The 22,896-nt window shown below is 38.3% G+C and overlaps 1 protein-coding gene across 1 annotated transcript in view; it reads left to right on the plus strand.

Annotated features, from left to right (window-relative positions):
• LOC126175590 (GATOR complex protein WDR24) overlaps positions 1 to 22,896 on the plus strand; it is a 117,146-nt gene that overhangs the window by 44,265 nt on the left and 49,985 nt on the right. The window contains exons 7-9 of the mRNA XM_049922452.1: positions 1,480 to 1,728; positions 7,221 to 7,375; positions 9,082 to 9,268. Of these exons, the coding sequence (XP_049778409.1) occupies positions 1,480 to 1,728; positions 7,221 to 7,375; positions 9,082 to 9,268 (591 nt within the window). The remainder of the gene's footprint in view (positions 1 to 1,479; positions 1,729 to 7,220; positions 7,376 to 9,081; positions 9,269 to 22,896) is intronic.

The following is a 22,896-nucleotide window of genomic DNA, read 5'->3' on the forward strand; positions in this document are numbered from 1 at the left end:
TATGTGTCGCACTGTCCTCAGAAACCACTTGGCCAACTCGTACCAATTCCACCACCCAAAACAGCTTTCCATTGTGTTGGGATTGATCTCCTCGGACAATTTCCAACGTCTGCTAATGGCAATAGATGGATTATTGTTTGCACTGGTTATCTGACATGCTATGCCATTACAAAAGCGGTGAAAACAGCCGAAGCATTTGAGGTAGCCAAATTCATTGTGGAAGACATTGTATTTAAAACACGGTGCATTGTATTAAAACATGGTGCCCCAAGGTTGTTAGTTACGGATCGAGGGAAAGTTTTTCAATCGAATCTCATGACAGAGATAAACCGTTGGTGCAACATTACTCATCACATGACAACTGCCTACCATCCGCAAACTAACATGCTTACTGAACGCCTTAATCAATGTTCATCATTGTTGAGCAGAGCAACTGGGATGAGGTGCCACCTTTCATGACATTTGCCTACAACACCACCAAACAAGACACCACAGAATTTTTGCCATTTTTCATGGTACATGGGTGTGAGGTGACTATGGTGATGGACACTGTTTCCAGTACATTGTGATGACGTGGACGATGACTACATCGGCCAGGTGTTAACCAGAGCTGAGGAAACTCAGCAGTTAGCTCGACTCCACACGCTGCAGGCTCAAGAAAATGATCGCTGAAGGTATGACACGAGCCACCGTTCTGTTGTGTAACAGCCTGGTGACCTCGTCCGGATCTTCACTCCTTTTCGGAAGGTTGGTCTCTCTGAGAAGCTCCTCAGGCACTACTTTGGACCTTATAAGGTTATAAAACAGTTGTCTGATGTTACTTATGAAGTTGAAGATTTCGACCCCGACACAAGACAACAAAAGATCAGAGATATGGTCCATGTCCTTTGAATGAAGCCCTATAAGGATCCTGCAACCCAGGGTAAATTTGAAGCTACAGCGACAAGCAACAAGCGGAAAGGCGATGAAGAGCGTAGCAGCAAAGGAAGTTCTAAGATGATCACCGCCAGGGTGAGAATCGATCATCGGGAGTCGGAGTATGCAGGACCGATGACTCGTTCCCGGACTAGGAGGACCTAACACTGAGACGCTGTTCTCTAAAGGAGGGAGCAATGTCGCAGAAGAAGCTGAGTAGCACAGTCACTGTGGTGTAGTGGTTATGATACTAGACTGTTGCATGGAGAGTCGTGAGTCCAAAACTCACCTGAACTGTAAAATTTTAATTTCTGTATTTGGTTCGAATACAGTCTAGAAGTATCCACAAATGTCAAGAATCATTGTACTGGAATGTTTTGTAACTGTGTATGTACCTTATGTGTTCTTGCCAGAGGCAGTTCACTCCACACTCTTGGGTGTGAAAGTGCTGAATAAACCTTCGTTAAGTGAAGTTAGTGTTCGTCTTCTTCTACGTGACAATATGATTAGCATTCCAGCAATTACCATGTTTCATTCTTTTTTTCCTTTTGGTCTCTCTTTTAGGTCTGGAATCTGAATGCCAAACCAACACTTGAGTACACAGTTCCTACAATAGCATCTGTGGGTCATATAAAGTGGCGCCCACAGCGAAAATTTCACATTGCCAGCTGCGCACTTGTTGTTGATTGTAGCATAAATGTTTGGGATGTTCGTAGGCCTTACATACCTTATGCTGCATTCAATGAACATAAAGATGTTGCAACAGATGTTGCATGGTGCGGTAATCCACACACATTTGTCTCCACAAGCAGGGTAAGTTTTCTTGTAAGATTTAAAAAAAAATGTTCTCTTCAGGTGCACAAAGTAGTGGCATAAAATGACTAAACATAACCGTCAGTTTTCAGTGCAAGTGATTTTATATATATATATATATATATATATATAGTTATAATAGAAGGAAACATTCCATGAAGGAAAAATATACCTAAAAACAAAGATGATGTGACTTACCAAATGAAAGTGCTGGCAGGTCGACAGACACACAAACGAACACAAACATACACACAAAATTCAAGCTTTCGCAACAAACTGTTGCCTCATCAGGAAAGAGGGAAGGAGAGGGAAAGACGAAAGGATGTGGGTTTTTAAGGGAGAGGGTAAGGAGTCATTCCAGTCCCGGGAGCGGAAAGACTTACCTTATGGGGAAAAAAGGACGGGTATACACTCGCACACACACACATATCCATATATATATGTGTGGATGGATATGTGTGTGTGTGCGAGTGTATACCCGTCCTTTTTTCCCCATAAGGTAAGTCTTTCCGCTCCCGGGACTGGAATGACTCCTTACCCTCTCCCTTAAAAACCCACATCCTTTCGTCTTTCCCTCTCCTTCCCTCTTTCCTGATGAGGCAACAGTTTGTTGCGAAAGCTTGAATTTTGTGTGTATGTTTGTGTTCGTTTGTGTGTCTGTCGACCTGCCAGCACTTTCATTTGGTAAGTCACATCATCTTTGTTTTTAAGAGAGAGAGAGAGAGAGGGAGAGAGAGAGAGAGAGAGTTATAATATACCAAAGTTGCTAACTGTGTTGACTACTGTTTTGTGGACAGACCTCTTAATGAGTAATTTCCTCCAGTACAGGATGAGGTGTTCACGCCACATGTTTTGCTCACACTCTGCAGGTTTTAATCTCTAAATTGAAATTAAAATTGATTAAAAATAGATGTAATACATTAAAGAAGCAGTCATTTTATTTTCACATAATTACAGACTGTTTTCTGTGGAAATAGTTTGAAAACATAGTGCTCACATCTTCCTTTTTCCCTATAGCCACATATATGCAAGACTGAGATGGATGTAGTACAAATGGAATTTTAAAGTTGTGTTCCATGTCCAGCATCAGAATTGTGTGGTTAGGTAGAGACTTTTAATATGTTTCAGTGCAGATAGACTGGCTACTACCAGCTTGACGTATTGTATCCCTCTATGTGATTGCAAATGAGAAAGGTTAAATGAGATTTTAGTGAAAGGCTTATTTCTTTAAATGAATTTTTAATGGTATAATCAGGCAGCGGGGAAGAGGCATTTAGTTAAAGAAAGGCACGATTCTTTTTCATTGTGCCCGTCCGCAACTTAACATGTCTGTATGTGTTGAGTAGCAATGTTCTTTCCATATTGTTGTTTTTAATGGTATAGTCAGATTTGTCTGAAACTGTTTTAGCAAATGCACTGATGACTATGCTATTGAATGCCCCAATTGCTGACATCGTTGTTGCAGTAGCCGGTTTCCCTTTCTTTGCATCATTGTTTGTCTAAGTATGTCATTTAATATTAAAATTTTTAGCAGAGTATGAGTGATGGTTAAAATAGCAGAATACTATTTTTCCATATAGTTTTGTTTAAAAGATGAATGTTTTTCTCCTGATAAGCAACTTATTGATCCCTTCACCGAAAAATGGAGGGGGCACTCCAACAGCTAACTGTGCACTTACAGGTCAGCCTCTGCATCATTGCTGAATTTTTATCCCAATTCCTCCTTCAGGGGTTCATAGAAGTTAAAGTCCCCATTGTTTTCATTCTGTCAAGAACTATATTTGAATCTTCCACAGTGAAACAATTTTGGAAAACTCAGTTCAGTATTTCAACCTGCCAGCTTCCATTTCAATATCAGAATGGTTGTTGAGTGACTGACAAGGAGAGTTCCCCAGCAATGGGATCGACTTTTTGAAACTATCTATACTGTTATGTAGCTTAAGATCCCAGGTATCAAACACTGCAGCCATTCATCATGGTGGGCCCGTTCTTTGCAAGTAATTGACAAAAATAATTTTTGGAATTTAGCGTGATGCTCAGTAGCATTAAAAAAGTTCTCTTGCATACATTGCTTGCATGGTATGGTGTATAGGATAATAGCTTCACGAGCAGGGGGTTGTGGATTTGAATCTTGTCAGGTGCAATAGTTTCTTTATTTTTAAATCTTTTTCAGAATGAGTTTGATCATCATTTTTATTTCATTAATGATTCAAATGTAATTTTTTATTTCCATTCCTTTGTTGTATAATTTTAATCATAATATAAGTTTCTTCATTTGCTCTTATTTTTCTTCCAATCATTCTTTTTCCACATGAAATCTTTGTCCATGTGTTTTTAAATAATTTTATGTATTTCAGTTTAATTTCTTTTGCTTTGTCACAATGTTTTTTCGTCCACATTATTGTGTTCATTATATCTATTTCTGGTTTTGTGTGAATTTCATTTTGCTTATAAACCCTTCTTTCATGGATATCTTCATCTGCGTTATTTCATCCATAGTGCAATAGGAATTCACATTTGTCGCTGAAACTAGTTTGGGGAATAAATAACCAAAGTGTTTTGCATCAAGGCGGACTCACAATTCCCATATTGTGTACCCGTATTTTCTATTTAGGTTATTCTTTAAATGTTTGTATTATGAGTACCATGCAAAAAAAATCACACATCTGGCAATGAGAAATGCATTTCTCCCACCATTGTACAGTCAGTATAAACAGATTATTTCATCTTTTGTTTTTTAACTGATAGATTGTAATTTCCAAGTAACTGTATATTATAATAGATAAATATAGTTGAGTTTATATTCACAAAAATTCTGTTTGGAAAAAGAATGATATGAACAAAATATGAAACAAGTGAAAAAGTGCATCAGGTGATTAAAATGATGTGACAAAGGAATAGAAATAAAAAGTTACATTTAATCCAATTAATTTTATTACAATAATATTGATCAAAGTCATTTCAATAAAGATTTAAGAATAAAAACTTTACTGCACCTGATGATATTCAAACCCACAACCTCCTGCATGTGAAGTTATTAGTCTATCCACTACACCACGCAACCAGATTATGTACTACAACTTTTTTATCATTATTCAGCATCACGCAAAATTCTGAATATTTTTTCCTTCAATTACTCAAAAATGTGGGCCCACCAGGATGAATGGCTGCAAGATGTGCTATCTGGGATCTTAACCTACATCACCGATATTTGGTTTTAAAAAGTCGATCCCACCACTGGGACCTCTCCCTGTGAGCAGATAATTTCAATCTGCTTACTGGCTTCATGTGTAATCAGAACTTCTTACAATTTTTAGTCAGTTTAGCTGGCAAAATTGTCATTGAATGCTTCTCACATTGCTCTACTTTTCCCTATTTTATTTTTGTTCAACTTTCATTTGTTTTCGTGGCAACTTTGTAATGTGGCTATTGAATCATGATGGGTCTTTTCCATCCATTACTGCCTTGCTCTGCACATTCTGGTCTGAGGTTTATTGTACAATTATTTCGAGTATTATTGATTTTTGCTCTACATTTTTTCTCTGAGCTGAATATTCAATGCTGACAACTCAGATACTCAATAGATTGTTTCCAGTCATTCTTGCTAAGAATAAATACCTTCCTACCTTTCTTCGCATTCCTTGTAATCCATCTAGTCATAGATGGTGCAAGAGCTTTATGATCCAGGACATCCCTCTCTCTATTTGCCCTCATTATTTTTTGATGGAAGACATTTAACTTATTTTCTTTAATATCTATGGCTTTGTCCACATTGCAGTATTTTTTTTTTTTTGTTGCTAGAAGCTGTTTCAACTGTTATTACTGTGGGTTAACTGAAAGTCGGGCAGTCAAGTCCACAGAGTATAAAGCATACATATTTGTTGCAATTAAGATCTTTAAAAATACACAAGATTCCCCCCCCCCCCCCCCCCTCTGGCTATCGTCCACATTACAATTAACACACTGTACATTTATTCTGCAGCTCTGTCCTTCAGATGAATTTACCCTAATAACGGCATAGGGAACACAGAAATTACTAGGATAGGGTGAATACTGCTTTGGTCAAACTGGATGCCTCTGGCAATTTGGTGTGCAACTACTCTTGCACCAGAAGCATTAAGACACAAGCCATGCCATTCATCATGTGACCCAAGTGAGAGGTGATGGACTAGTCACACCCATGTATAAATGTCTTTTCCCCTGAGTGATTTACCAAGCTCTCCACTCATTGTAAAGAGTGCTTCATCGAGGGTTTATCATACCACTCAAAGTGTGACTCAATCTTCTCGCTAATGTGAAGAGCATTCTTAGCAATGTACCTGATGTCATAAGGTTATGGTTTAAACTGTTACTTCCTTACAACCTCTACTATTATTAAATGATCTTTTTTTTTTAAGAACCATTCCCAAAGGCCTAAATCATGAGTGGAATCACTGAGTGCTGCGCTAGGCTTGAGAACACCCGTTACCTGGTAGTCACTTCCCAAAGAGTTCCGTACCAGTTCTGATAGTCCCCCATCCTTGACTACAATGCAGCAATAAGACTTTGGTCTTCTTAAAACTTTTATTCTTTCACTTAACTTGCACCTTATGCCCTGTAATTCCAGATTGCTTCTGGATTTCTTGGGTTGTCTGAAAGCTTTTGACCTCAGTCTCCAAAGCAGTGAAGGTATTGGAGACTGCTAGACTGAAGCTGTCAACGTCTTATGGAACTTTCAACTTATTTGGAATGCTTGACTGTAAACCAGTCTTCTAATGTAGCCCTAACATTACTATTGCAGACTATAGTTTGCAAAAGTGCTAACTCTCGTTGTGATAGTACCAAATCAGCTTCAAGTTTGAAGATAATTTTCTCTTTATCAGGTTTTATGTAGTGGTAGTTTCAGTTATTAATGCATCTCCAGAGGTGACAAGCATCATTACTTATATATTGTATTACAACATACCACATAAAAGTAACACTGAAATTCCTCGCACTGACACAATTCTTGAAAAATTATGCAGAAATTTGCACACTTTTCCATTGTGACAGTCCGTATGTTTGATTAAAAACTTTGTTCAGGGAAAGGTAACAACTGCAGTATTGCTAAATCTGACTTTTTGATCAGACTGCTTGAAAATAATAATTGTGTGACAATGACTGTACTACAAATTTAAATGTAGATTTTAAGCACAAGTACAGTCTTCAACTGTACATTTACCTAGTAATGTTGTCAACTAACGTACTTTCCTTTTAGTTGCACTTTTACGCTTCATTTAATGCTCAGTGTATGTCTTTTATCTAGTTGTGTAGATGCAAGATTTGACTTTGGGTTCTGTTGTAGATTTTGCATCTTCTTTGTAACTTGTGCTTGCTGTGACATCGGAAATCATTTTTTATATTGCTTCCTAAATACAGTATTAGTTGTATCTTTTACTTGTTGTTTAAAACTCCTTTTTTCATTGTATTTGTAACTAAAAAGAAAATCATTATAATATACTTCCTTTGCACAGGATTGCACATTGTACCACCATATATTTCAAGATGCTACACGACCGGCAAATAGAGCTAATCCTCAGTGTATAGCTTTCAACAAATGCGGAGACGTTTCATATGCTTGCAAAGTGAATGTTAATCAAAACTATGGTGGGAAGCAAGGTAGTGTAAGGTAAATCACTAGTGTCCACAATTCATTGGCAAGTCTAAATAAAATGTTGTTGATTTTTGTTATTCTGTCCATCTTCTCCCTTTTTACCTCTTCTTGTTTTCATTCACTGCCCCTTATACGACATATGGCTAAAGTTTCCTCCAAATTTTTATCCAAACCATATAGTTATCTGTGACTGAATTTGTGAGTGCAATGGGTTAACATATTATTCATTCTCTCTTTCATTAGTAAAATAGGTAAATTACTATGAAACTTTACAGCATTTCACAGTCATCCTTAGGGATACATATTAATTTATTTCATTAGTTTACTTGACAGAAGTTCTTACATCACTTGTGGTGATTAGCTCATATTCTGAAATTTTCCTGTATTATGTAATAAGCAATTAAATGGAAACAAGACAGATGAAATAAAAGTAAATAAACTGTTAATTATTTCAAAGGTAATTGCCATAACTGTTAATATCTTTACTGCATTATGAGACAAGACAGTCAGTGCCTTTGTGGAAACATGTTTGTGATTGCATGCAAAGCCACAATTGGGTTGAGGCATGCACCTCTTCGCCTGAACGAAATTGACGACATCAATGTCTATCTTCAGTGCTCAAAAATATGGAAATTGCATGGGCGGAGATTGGGATTGTATGGAGGGCGTGTAAGGGCTTTACAGCAAAATTTGTGCAGCGTAGTCGAAAACACAGGCACGTTAACTCTGGAAAAGACATTTGCCTGGTAGGGCCCACTGCTCATAGATGTTCTGGAACATGCCATCACAATTAAAGCACTGCAGTACATGGACACTTTGTAAAAATTTGAACGTGCCATCAAGTCCAAATGCCCTGCGATATTGACGGGTGACAACATTCTGTTGCAGTGTAATGCCAGCCCACATGTTTCAAGTTTGTTTCGACTATGCTGCACAAGTTTTTCTGGAAAGCCCTTATATGTCCTCCGCACAGTCCCAATCCTTCCCCATGTGGTTTCCATATTTTTGGAGCCCTGAAGAAGCCATTCGTGGCCACCAGTTTGCTTCGGACGAATCAGAGTACAATCATGGTTCTGTAGGCAACTCCAAACATTCTTCCATGAAAGCATTGACCTTCTTGACTCACAGTGGGATATACGTATTAACAACTATGGTGATTGGTTTTGAAGTAATAAAAACAGTTTACTTAGTTTTTTCCCATATGTCTCATTTTCATTTGGCTTCTCTTTATGATTAAATAAATAAAGAAAGAGCACTTAATATGGATTATAGTGTGTGAATGTTGGTCGCTATCTTCTGTTACAATTATCTATTCCTTTTGGCTCATGGAATAGAAATAGATAATTAATGTTGCATAAATATTTACATTTTAGTGGAAAAAATGTTAGTATTCATTCTCTGTGAATTTTCATGTGATGCTCATTGCTCAGTTTTATGTAATTTTTTGAAAACCCTTCAGTTTGATCTTGTGTGGTTATATATGGTGAGTGAGCTATAGGAGTTGGTTGGAAAACTATGACTATGACATAAAACGTTTGCAGCTTAAGATATACATTTGAGATGAGAAACTGTACATTGGAATCGGTTTTCTTTAGCTCTAGAAATTAAGATGAGAAGACATAATCCTAAGTTTTAGTATAGTGTACATTCTTCAGATTTGCATGTTTTAAGTGGTTTTATTATTGTTTTCATGTTTCTGGCAATGTTACCACTATTTTCAGGAAAGTTGTGCCACATAGTGAACAATTTTACCAAGCTTCGAGCAATATGTTCATGTTTAATAACAGCTCCATCCGTGAAACACACTGGTTTTGTGAGTCAGCTCGTCGATACATTCTTACAGGACGTACCCTAGTGGAAATGTGCGAACATAATGCTGCTGTAGCAAAAAGTCTAGGTAGAACTAATGTAAGTTGTTTTGAAATATGATATATTTAACTGAACAATGTTTTTTTTCATATCTGCTCAGATACTTGCCAGTATCCGACTTAGTGTGTCAAGTGAGATAGCACATTGGTTAAGACACTGGTGTCTCATTCGTGGGAAACAGGTTTCAGATTCCCATACAACCACTCAGATTTATGTTTTTTGTAGTTTCACTAAATGACTGAACACAAATATGAGCTGGTTCTTTCAAAAAGACAATGCCTAATTTCCTTCCTCATCCTCTAATATCCTCACCACCTGTGAGACATTAAGCTTATTCCCTCCCATTTATTATAATTTCATCTTCCCTCCTATATGGAGCTGATTGTATTTCTTCATTTGCTATTTCAGTTAAGATATAATACCTTAAGTTTAGATCAGGGTCACTCCACTGAAAACAGAAGTGCGATTTGTTATAGAAAATTGCCATAAAGAAGTTGCATTGATGGCAGTAATGATGATCTCTTAATTCAGTATTATGCTGAGCTTTATAAACTTGACTCTTTATAGTTGTTTTAAAACTTGATTCTTGTCTATAGCTTACATGCCCTTACAGCAGCTTGTTTCCTTTGCTCTGAGGTCAGTACAACCCTGTATCTATTTGTACCAAAAAGTACCAGTACTTCTCCTTTGAATGCTTACTAATTCCCTTTTTCTTACAAATACTCTGTATTTGTTACAGTCTGTTATAGTGTTCCAATGGATTATAGTGAGCAGTTATATATCTTGTTCAGTAGCAATTAGGTTAACATTGATTTTGTACTGCACAATATTAATAGTAACCTCAAATGCATAGCCATAATTTTTTCTACAGTAAAATGGAGTCAACTTTCATTTGTTTGTATTCACTGCATTCATAACTTCTTTTTTAATTATGTATCTCTGTGTTCAGTTCAACTGCAATTAAATTTCAGTATTTAATTATTATCAGTATAAAAGGATTTCCAATGCTGATTTCTGTTAAAGTCAATTCCATAGATATTTTATTCCGTTATTTATGTGTAATTAATTGTGGTCTGTTATTTCTCACCATTGTTTTACACATTTATGATTTATTCACATTAGAAATGTCTCATTATTGTAGGCCTTCACTACAATGAATATTGTGGCCTCATTCTGATTACCATATAGTAACATACTATCCACATGTTTTGTGCCTTGTAAACATATTTCAGAACCTTTTTTTTATGATAACTTTTGCCCATGCCACACACACACACACACACACACACACACACACACACACACACACACACACACACCTCACATTTGTTCTGCAATGAGAATTTTCTTTCACTGTAACACGAACTAAAATTTTGTCAAGCTGATAATAAATTAAAAAATATAGAAGTGGTAACAGTGAATTACTATGGAAGCTGAATGTTGTAACATTAAAATAAAAGTTCTAGTTGCACCTCCACTTTACATCCACATAATCTAAATCTGCATGACTTTCTTGCTTACCAGAGGGTTAATTACCACTTTCAGACTATTTCTCTATCTCAAATGGCACTTGATAAAAATGAACTCTTAAATATTTCCAGGCAAACTTCAGTTTCTCTTATTTTATTACAGGGTGTATATGACACAAGACAAATGGGAGATTTGGAAAAAACCCGGGAATTTTTTCATCAGGGAGAAAACCAGGAAAAACCCATGAAATTTTTAGAATTCTGGGTATTTTTTATTGTTTTAGTTTTCAGTTAAATTTTTGTAATTTTGACTGGTAAGAACCGATACCCTAACAAAGGATATTACTGTATCCCGCTGCTGCATAATAATACTGCAGCAATAAGACATGAATGAGAGGAAAAAACGAAAATAAATTGCAAACGAAATGCACCTTGTACAACAACAAAACACAGTGCTCTTAAAGCGTCTGCCAACAGCAAAATGTGTCAAAGGCTTTAGTAGACAATGCAATGCTTCATAACAACAAATTGCCTTCGATGAGCATGACGTCACAGCTGGTTACATTAGATTCGTTTTGAGCAGTTACAAGCGGGCTCATGGGCGTGCACAGTTGAGGCGCGTATGAGTAGTACCTTCTTCCACTTCTGGCTACAGAAATGTGGCTTTGGCTGTGTAAGCAGTAGCAACAAGCAGACAGATGCTATCCGGAAAAATCTTACTGGCGTGCCCAAGCTGCCAGTTTCACGCATGTGCAGCAGGCCCAGATCTTGGGGGCAGGGAGGGAGGGGGGGGGGCAAACCGGGGTGTCTGACCCTGGCGGCAATTTCGGGAGGGGGGGCGGAGTGCCAAATTCATATTCTTGAGGGGAAAAAAAAAACCTGTTTCACAAAGCGCCTAGCATCCAGCGCACATTGGTCTATCAATTATTCATATGATTTTAAATGCACCTCTGTTGGTTTTCGAACATTTTTGAACACATTATAAGTTGATTTCTGAATGAATCATAAGTTGGTTTTTGAATGTGTGCATAGTGAACATGATGTCTCTGCCAGAGGAATCCTCGTCACATCTAGAAATAAACTTTCCTGCAGACAAAAGGGGACGGGGGTATATGAGCTTTTTCAGTAATAGACAACGACATTTCGATTTTTCATGTAGCAAAACATTTCATGAACTTTAATGAGGTAGTAGATTCTTTTGCAGAAAGGAAAGCACACCATGTAAAGCTGTAGCAAGAATAAAAACTATTAGAAACAAAAGAATGCTAGGACCTAAAGATTGAAGAAGTGTGTACTGTCTTGCTTGTCTCTTGTCCATTACTGGTTTCATGTATCCTATATTTAATTTTATGTCATACAAAACAGCAAGTTTTAGCTAATAGGCAATAAAGAGTGCAAATTTTCTGAAGAGTTCTTGTTCTCCCAGTTACAAATAATCCCATCCAGTATTAACTGCGAGTTTTTTGTAAGAGGGCCAGGATGTCAAACCGGCCGACTAGGAGCGGGAGAGGCACCAGAGGACATTTTAATTTCCACTGTGCTGAATTTAGTTTGATAGCATCCATTACAAAATATACACATTTTGGTTCCTCAGAGTGAAATACAGTGACGTGTGTAGAAGAATGCTGTGTGAAGAGGCGTGGCACTACTCTTTGTCACACTTAAGACCAAATAACATGCCTTACATTTCCTCAAACATATATGTTTCATGTGTCAGACTTTTCAGAAAGATGTGCACTACAAAATGAACATATTTTTGAGTAGTTGATTTTTGAAAATTTTTGACATTCTGTCTCAAACTCTTGAAGGAGGTGGGGGAGGGGGGGGGGGCACAATCTAGTATTGCCCTGGTTCAGAAATATCATAGACCTGGGGCTGATTCGCAGAACAGTCTGAGTTACAGTGAGGAGGTGGGTAGTCTCCAAGTTATCCGTGTTTTTGCTGTTTCCTCTTCGTTTTCTGCTTTCATGTCAAATGAAAACAAAACGGATTTTTGTGTGATCAGGAGCTGACAAGTGAATTAAAATACATTCACATTATTAGGGAAGGCTAAAATATGTTATTAGTTTCAGGTTTTATTTTATTTCCACCTTTCTGACAGTCAAACATTAATCGGCTTGCAGAACAATGATGTTTTTGTCGGTTTGCTAAAGAAATTTGGCTTTCATTAATCTTTTCCGCTGAGGCAGTCAATTTATTTGAAGCACAGTGTTTAATTCCACACGATTGGCTAGTTTCAACTGTTCACTGCATTTCAAGTGCATGTTTTCATCTTCTAGCTCATATGGCATTACGCCATGATAAAGAACCAAACATGAGATAATACAGTACAGATACTCCAAGAAAATTTACATCCCAAAAACCACACTGAAAAGCTTAATATCAGGTCAAGGCCTACTTCATTGTGAATCTGGACATGTGAATGTGCACTTTTAGCCGAATTGTGCATTTTAGTATGGTTCACAAAATTCCGATGCTCTTGGAGTATCCTCTAATGTCTTTTTTCTTTTATGACATAATGTAAGATCTTTTAATGTTTTACACCTATGAACATACTAGCTTCCTATGTCATTGTAGCTGCACAAGTGCAGTAACATCTATTATCTGGTGCTCCCTGATAACTACTGAAACGAACCTATTTCTAAGAGGTAGTGGGAAAATATTGCGAATGGTTGTTTGAAAAGCAATGTATGAGAATGTATGATTAATTTCTTAAGTCACAGAGCATTTGACTCTCATTTAAAAATCAACTCTTTGATGATGAGTCATTTAGAAGAATTTTGAACTCAGAAGATCATACATTTATGTCGGTATTACAAATGTTACTGATACATTTGTGTGATGCATCTTAAAGCGTAACACGTGCAAAAGTATCAACATTATATGTGAAAGCTTAGCTTCTCTTGCAGCTTATTAATCTTCAAAAACAATATTATATGTGAAAACTTTGCTTTTCTTGTAGCAACACTATGTATCCTAATTTAAACCATTAATTTTTTTTGTGTGTGTGTGTTCGCTCTACTTAACAGTGATGTTGATATTGGCTGATTACATCACGTGTTCTATGCTCTGAATATCAGCTGTCATTGGCTGGTGAGATCACGTGACATAAGCTATGACTGGCTTACAAAAGTGCATCGCAATCTCGATTTCAATGCTTCGGAGAGTAACGTGAGGTGTTCGGTGGAATTCGAATTTTTACTTTTGTAATATGAAAATAATCAGCATACATGTTGCTGCACATCAAAGATATTTCCAAAAGATGTTCCCCCACCCCACCCTGAGTTTAGTTTTCTGAAGTGCCAGTAAATTCTACACTGGTGTATAAAACCTTAACCATTCAAAGGATTGATGCATTTTACAGTTCTGAGGGATTGTATATTGTTGCTTAACAAGGAAAAAGTGTATTTTCACCCAGGAGGAAGTGTATTTTTATCTGGGAAATCCGGGAATTTTTTCCTTGTCCGTGTATACACCCTGTATTGTGATGATCATTTTTTCTTATGTGACTGGGAGTTAAAAAAAAAAAAAAAAAAAAAAAAAAAACGTGAACATACCTCACTGCAGTAAGATATGCCTTTCTTTCAGTGATTGCCACTCCAACTCACATTCACATCCATGGTACTCTCTTCCCTTTGTCACGATAATATAAAACAAGCTGCCCTTCTTTGTACTTTTTTTATGTCTGCTGTGAACCCTATCTGGTAAAATCCCACACAGTGCAGAAATTCTTAAAAGGAAGATGGATAAGCCTAATGTGGGCAGTTCCTTTACTAGATTTGTTGAATCTTGTAAACATTCTGCTAGTAAAACAGTTTTTTGTTCACCTACTCCATCTCCTCTTCCCTTCTCTGTCTTTCCACTTTCTCCTTCCCCATCTCTCTGCCCATCTCCTCCACTCTCCTTTCGCTTTCAATCCCTTTCTCCCTCCTTTCTCTTTCCATCTCCTCCTCCCTCATCTCTCTGCCTACTTCTTCCTCCCCCATTTCTCTGTTCACCTGTTACTCTCCCCCTCTCTCTGTCTCCCTTGTCTCAGTCTGTCTTCTCCCATCCATCTTTCTGTCTCCTCATTCCATCCCTCTCTCCATTCATCTCCTCCTTCCCTCCTTTCTCTGTCCATCTCCTTCATCCTTCTCTCTATCCGTCTCCTCCACCTCCTATCTCATCCCATCTCCTCCTTTCCCTCTCCCCTTCGCCCTATCAGATCCATTTCACCCTCACCTCTGTCTCTGTGTGCAACCATCGCCATCTGTCCATACAACACACAACAAGTTTGTCCTGCAGGAAATCCAATTGGATGAACATATATCACAGTGAGGAAGGACTTTTTATTGACTGCCATCCTTACCCTGTGGGAGATAAGTATTCTTACCCCCACAGTGGTTTTTTCCAGGCAGTAAGTGATATGTGTACCCAGTTCAATTGAATTGCTCCAGCAGTTGAACACATATGTACATACATGTTTTTTTAATGGTATATGTTGTTGTTGTTATGGTCTTCAGTCCTGAGACTGGTTTGATGCAGCTCTCCATGCTACTCTATCATGTGCAAGCTTCTTCATCACCCAGTACCTACTGCAACCTACATCCTTTTGAATCTGCTTAGTGTATTCATCTCTTGGTCTCCCCCTACGATTTTTACCCTCCACGCTGCCCTCCAATACTAAATTGGTGATCCCTTGATGCCTCACAACATGTCCTACCAACCGATCCCTTCTTCTGGTCAAGTTGTGCCACAAACTTCTCTTCTCCCCAATCCTATTCAATACTTCCTCATTAGTTATGTGATCTACCCATCTAATCTTCAGCATTCTTCTGTAGCACCACATTTCGAAAGCTTCTATTCTCTTCTTGTCCAAACTACTTACCGTCCATGTTTCACTTCCATACATGGCTACACTCCATACAAATACTTTCAGAAATGACTTCCTGACACTTAAATCTATACTCGATGTTAACAAATTTCTCTTCTTCACAAACGCTTTCCTTGCCATTGCCAGTCTACATTTTATATCCTCTCTACTTCGACCATCATCAGTTATTTTGCTCCCCAAATAGCAAAACTCCTTTACTACTTTAAGTGTCTCATTTCCTAATCTAATACCCTCAACATCACCTGACTTAATTCGACTACATTCCATTATCCTCGTTTTGCTTTTGTTGATGTTCATCTTATATCCTCCCTTCAAGACGCCATCCATTCCATTCAACTGCTCTTCCAAGTCCTTTGCTGTCTCTGACAGAATTACAATGTCATCGGCGAACCTCAAAGTTTTTATTTCTTCTCCATGGATTTTAATACCTACTCCGAATTTTTCTTTTGTTTCCTTTACTGCTTGCTCAATATACAGATTGAATAACATCGGGGAAAGGCTACAACCCTGTCTTACTCCCTTCTTAACCACTGCTTCCCTTTCATGTCCCTCGACTCTTATAACTGCCATCTGGTTTCTGTACAAATTGTAAATAGCCTTTCGCTCCCTGTATTTTACCCCTGCCACCTTTAGAATTTGAAAGAGAGTATTCCAGTCAACATTGTCAAAAGCTTTCTCTAAGTCTACAAATGCTAGAAACGTAGGTTTGCCTTTCCTTAATCTTTCTTCTAAGATAAGTCGTAAGGTCAGTATTGCCTCACGTGTTCCAACATTTCTACGGAATCCAAACTGATCTTCCCCGAGGTCGGCTTCTACCAGTTTTTCCATTCGTCTGTAAAGAATTCGTGTTAGTATTTTGCAGCTGTGGCTTATTAAACTGATTGTTCGGTAATTTTCACATCTGTCAACACCTGCTTTCTTCGGGATTGGAATTATTATATTCTTCTTGAAGTCTGAGGGTATTTCGCCTGTTTCATACATCTTGCTCACCAGATGGTAGAGTTTTGTCAGGACTGGCTCTCCCAAGGCCGTCAGTAGTTCCAATGGAATGTTGTCTACTCCGGGGGCCTTGTTTCGACTCAGGTCTTTCAGTGCTCTGTCAAACTCTTCACGCAGTATCGTATCTCCCATTTCATCTTCATCTACATCCTCTTCCATTTCCATAATATTGTCCTCAAGTTCATCGCCCTTGTATAGACCCTCTATATACTCCTTCCACCTTTCTGCTTTCCCTTCTTTGCTTAGAACTGGGTTTCCATCTGAGCTCTTGATGTTCATACAAGTGGTTCTCTTATCTCCAAAGGTCTCTTTAATTTTCCTGTAGGCAGTATCTATCTTACCCCTAGTGAGATAAGCCTCTACATCCTTACATTTGTCCTCTAGCCATCCCTGCTTAGCCATTTTGCACTTCCTGTCGATCTCATTTTTGAGACGTTTGTATTCCTTTTTGCCTGCTTCACTTACTGCATTTTTATATTTTCTCCTCTCATCAATTAAATTCAATATTTCTTCTGTTACCCAAGGATTTCTACTAGCCCTCGGCTTTTTACCTACTTGATCCTCTGCTGCCTTCACTACTTCATCCCTCAAAGCTACCCATTCTTCTTCTACTGTATTTCTTGCCCCCATTCCTGTCAATTGTTCCCTTATGCTCTCCCTGAAACTCTGTACAACCTCTGGTTCTTTCAGTTTATCCAGGTCCCATCTCCTTAAATTCCCACCTTTTTGCAGTTTCTTCAGCTTTAATCTAAAGGTCATAACCAATAGATTGTGGTCAGAGTCCACATCTGCCCCTGGAAATGTCTTACAATTTAAAACCTGGTTCCTAAATCTCTGTCTTACCATTATATAATCTATCTGATACCTTTTAGTATCTGGTATATAGTGGTACAGATATGCTGTGACCTCTCAATTGCCCTTAGTACTGTTTCTTTGAATTTTAAGCCCCATCTGGTCTACACTTACTTAGTTTGTAAGGAGTGGAGATTGTCACTTAGGAAGGCATCAAACCAATTTTTATCTGTTTTCTTAAATAGATTTATTTTGCATTTATTTCTGTGGGGTTTGGATGTTTTGATATTCAGTCTCGTGGTTGGTCACTAATCCCCATATCCAGTATGATATACCCTGTTTGCTAAAAGATTATTTGTTGCTAAGAGATCAAGTGTGTTATTGCAACCATTTGCACTTTGGGTAACCTCCTGGACTATATTTTTTCCAACATATTGAGGGCAAATTGAAGTCTTCATCAACTGTAGCAATGTGAGCAGAGTACCTATTCAAAATAAGACTCAAATTTTTCTTGACCACATCAGCAACTATATCATCTGAGTTGGGAGGTCAGTAGACAGAGGCAATTCTTAATCCATTCCATTTATCAAGTGTAACTCCTATCCTTACTGTCTCACAGCAACTATCCACCTCAGTTTCACTATAAAATAAAACTACTTCTAGCAGCAACACACACATCACCACTAACTGAATTGAGTCCATTTTTTTTAACACAGTTATGTCACTGGTAAAAACTTTGACTGAACTGATCTCCGGGCTTAGCGAGCTTTCAGTACCTATAATGATTTGAGCTTCATTGTTTTCTATTATTGCTTGAAACTCTGATTCTTTCCCAACATACCTACAATAATTTAAAACTACAATACCAGTGGTCCCTAGGTCTATCCATGTCATATGTTTGACTTGCACTTGTACTTTCTCTGAGACCCTTTAACCTAACAAACCATCCAGTCCACTCCAGAAGGCCCACATTACCCATGGAGTCACCTCCTGTGTGTAATTGACTCCTGACCTTTTAAGTGGATCTCAATTCCTCCCAATGGCAAGTCAAGGAATTTGCAACTTAAATGGTCACAGAACTGTCTGAGCCTCTGATTCAGACCCTCCTCTTGGTTCTGAACCAAAGATTCACAATTCATCCTGTCAATGATTCTATACATGATGAGCTCTGCCTTCATCTCACAAGCATGACTGGCTCTCTTACCACTTTGGTTAGCCATCTCAAACCAGAGAGAATCTCTTCAGACCCAAAGTGACACATATTTTTAGTACTGACGTGAGCCACCACCTGCAGTTGGCTGTATCCTATGCTCTTCATGTCACCTGTAAGAACCTATTCTACATCTGGAGTGATTGCCCCCTCCTCCCCAAATATGCAAAAGGGCAATCAATTGCAGCTGGCCCAGGATCTTTATCAGCCACAGAAAGTGCATGAAAACTGCTTGTCAGACAGACTGGGTAGGTTTGCTGATTGGTCCCCTGGAAAGTCTTTTGCTGCCTGCCACACCTTGAAATGACCTTCCACTCAACCATGGGTGAGGGGGTAACATATCTCAATGTAAACAGTAACCAGGCCAACCACAGTAGTAGGCTAACCAGAGGTACATGTAACATGTGATGTCCAGCCCCCCCCCCCCCCCTTACACACACAAACTTGCTCATTGTGACCATTGACAACAACCTCAGCTGTGTCACTGAAGTCAGCACTGCCTGGAGCTGCAAATGAAGAATCATCAGCTTGACCCCCATCTGAACACTGCATTCACAGACACTCTCCATGCTAAAGATGGTGGGAAATTACACTACAGAAACATGTGAGAAATTTATGATAAACTACAGAAACATACAAACAAATCTAAACAAGTAACTTACATCTACTAAAAAGCTCATAAAGAGAACTCGCAAGCCATCTAGTGTCCCACAGCTGCTTTTACAGAGGTTAGTGCCTGACTGAGATCTACAACCACTGACTGTTCAGAAAAAAACAAATGACAATGGTGATATAGATGATGCAAATCTACAATACAGAAATACTAAAATGCTAAACTGTCTCTCATAAATATACAAACTTGCAAGAAATTTTATGATTAAACTACAAACAAAAACAAAATGAAGCTAAAATTAGCATAAGGAGAGCCATGCGTGAAGCATTCATCTGGTTTGAAAGTAAAATTGTATCCACCAACTTGACAGAAAATTGTAAGAAGTTTTGGCCTTACGTTAAAGGAGCAAACGGATCGAACCCATCTGTCCCAATGCTCTGTGACCATAATGATACTGCAATGGAGGATGACAAAGAGAAGGGTGAAATACTAAACACGTCATACATATTTAGAAACTATTTACTGAAATATAACTAGTGACATTTCTTGAGAAAATGAATTGAAAGTTCTCCTGTTTAAAATTCAGTGTGTGAATATAATATAAAATTTTTAATTTAAATTTTAATAATTTTGTTTCACATGTTCTTATAGTGACTGAAGCTTGTAAAACCATATTTGATCATTCATGTGTGGACTAAGGTCTGTTTCTCTTATGTTGTTCTGCATCTGAAGTAAATGTCCTTTCTTCTAGTGTGGTAGTATGAACTTCATTACACTTGCCTGCTTCCCTTCAGTTTTGTACAAAAGATTGTATCAATTTACATAAATACAATAGATATATTGTGAGATATTTATGTTGTACAAATGGTGAGTGGCAGGACTGTCTATATAAGGGCCGGCCAAATGCTGCACCCTGTGCAAAAGTGCGGAAGTAGGGCACAGGTGTGCACATCTCAGCCAGCGAGCAAAGCAGAACAGCGACATCTGTGAGTAGCCCATATACCGAATGAGCAGCAACGGTTCCACTGCCTTGTTTACGCAGTACCGGGAGGACCAAAGCACACCCAGTCTTGCTTCCCTCTGGAGACTGTAGCCTTACATGAGCATACTGAGAAATGGCAAGTATGCAATAAAGCAAAGAATGAGAGATCTGAGTTCTCAGTCATGTAAATATGACTGGGAGCTGCAACTCTTCTTTACAGCAGTACCTGAAAACTCAGTGTTTGCTGTGCCACTGAGTAATAGACTGTCAGCACAAGTTCACAATTGAAAGACACTATAACTCATTTCGTAAAGACAAGTGTAGTGTGCTGAACAGTGAGGAATGGCAAGTCAAATTCAGCATGCTTAAGAAAATGGATGAGGCACATCAACAGGTTTTTAATGTGAGTCATACTAATTTATACGTATTGAACTCTTCATTTCTTGTGCTTTCTTCTGTTTTACTGTACAATCTTCCAGAATGACAATTTGTGTGGCAAGCAAGTTTCAAAATTGCATAAGAGTAGCATGATCCGGGAAACCGTTTTCCGAAGGGGATTTTCTAAAAAATTCTGTCACTGGTGCTGCAGAACTTTTGTGTCCCACGAATGTTAGCAGGTTTCAAGAAATCAACCTTTCTCATCACCAATGATAAACATGTTTTGGATTTATTTCTTTTTCAAATTTAAAACTGTTATTTACTAACTGTGCCTCACCCTGCTCCATGTTACACGGGTGAACATTGTTGCCTGAAAAATTTGTTATTAAACCAGTTGTTCAAGTTATATTTAAAAAGAAAGATGATGAGACTTACCCAACAAAAGCGCTGGCAGGTCGATAGACACACAAATAAACACAAACATACACACAAAACTCTAGCTTTCGCAACCAACGGTTGCCTCGTCAGGAAAGAGGGAAGGAGAAGGAAAGACAAAAGGATATGGGTTTTAAGGGAGAGGGTAAGGAGTCATTCCAATCCCGGGAGCGGAAAGACTTACCCTAGGGGGAAAAAAGGACAGGTATACACTCGCACACACACACATATCCATCCATACATACAAGACACAAGCAGACATTTGTAAAGGCAAAGAGTTTGCCTTTACAAATGTCTGCTTGTGTCTTGTATGTATGGATGGATATGTGTGTGTGTGCGAGTGTATACCTGTCCTTTTTTCCCCCTAGGGTAAGTCTTTCCGCTCCCGGGATTGGAATGACTCCTTACCCTCTCCCTTAAAACCCATATCCTTTTGTCTTTCCTTCTCCTTCCCTCTTTCCTGACGAGGCAACCGTTGGTTGCGAAAGCTAGAGTTTTGTGTGTATGTTTGTGTTTATTTGTGTGTCTATCGACCTGCCAGCGCTTTTGTTGGGTAAGTCTCATCATCTTTCTTTTTAAATATATTTTTCCCACGTGGAATGTTTCCCTCTATTATATTCATATCAGTTGTTCAAGTTATACATACATGCTTAAAAATTATCCTTTAATTACTGAGAGACATGTTTGATACCCTTACCATGAAGAATATTTAGGTACCTAGTGTGGACATTAATTACTGAGAGACATGTTTGATACCCTTAGCATGAAGAATATTTAGGTACCTAGTGTGGGCATAAACCAATACCGCATATTTATGCACCGTTTGTTTTTATGTTTTGTTTTAGAACTGTTACATTTGTTGATGGCAATGGAATAACACAATACCTTTCCATGATTGCGTTCCACACTGTAAAAAGAGCACAAGAGTGCCCAGGTACAAGCAACGCGACAACATCTGTGCTTAGAGACATACACTAAATCAGCAGTAATGGTTCGGTTTCCCTGTTTACACGTCTAGTAAGTGTACACACTGCAACCAGGCAGATGTACATGTGCAACAGCTCCACACATGTGCAGAATTCATGGCCGGCCCTCCTCTATATCCTAATCCATGCATTATCATAACTGAATATTTCTGCAATATTAATATTCTACTGTGATGTATATTTGCAGCACAGCCCCTCAGTTCCACACCATAATCAAGATGTGGGTAAATTATGCCGTAATATGCCATATGTAATGTTTTGCTCAAGATTACTTTTCATAGCTGAGTGACCAGCTGTAGGCTATGACTAATTGTGCCACATATAAAGTTAATGTAGTTTATTCATTGAAGGTTTTGTCCTAATAGAATGAATTCAATGTAGACAGCATCCACCGCTGTGATATTACATATTGTGACCACTTCCATCTGGTGTGGGTTGACTATTTTAAATGTTAGGAACTGCGATTTCGTTGTATTATTGTTCAACCCCTGATGAAAAAAATAAGAAGTTAATAATTTAGGTTTAAAGTGGACCACTTACCAAATAGCAGAAGAATTGAGGCATCAAAAGGCATACAAAGAAGAATGAAAACTTCCCTAGATTTCAGAATAAATCCTTTGATGAGCTACAGTACAAACACACCCCTCACATCACCAATTAAAACTGTTTACTATTTTTCCCATAAAACAAGGGAGAGGTGTCAGCATAGCTCACCATGTGTGGGTTGGGGCTGCGAAGAGGTGGGGGGAGGTGTTTGTGTAATATTACTGTTGTATGAGAAAAGGGCCAAAAATTGAACAGCCGGGAACATGCAGTGTTACTGTATAGCGTTCTATTTTGAACAAGAATTCTGTGCAGTGTTCGTGATTCATTAAGTAACCGGGCAGTAGCTGCATGGATGAGCTCTTGATATTATATGTCTTCAGTTTC

Source organism: Schistocerca cancellata, chromosome 3 (genome assembly GCF_023864275.1).
Source record: "Schistocerca cancellata isolate TAMUIC-IGC-003103 chromosome 3, iqSchCanc2.1, whole genome shotgun sequence".
Classification (NCBI taxonomy): Eukaryota; Metazoa; Arthropoda; class Insecta; order Orthoptera; family Acrididae; genus Schistocerca; species Schistocerca cancellata.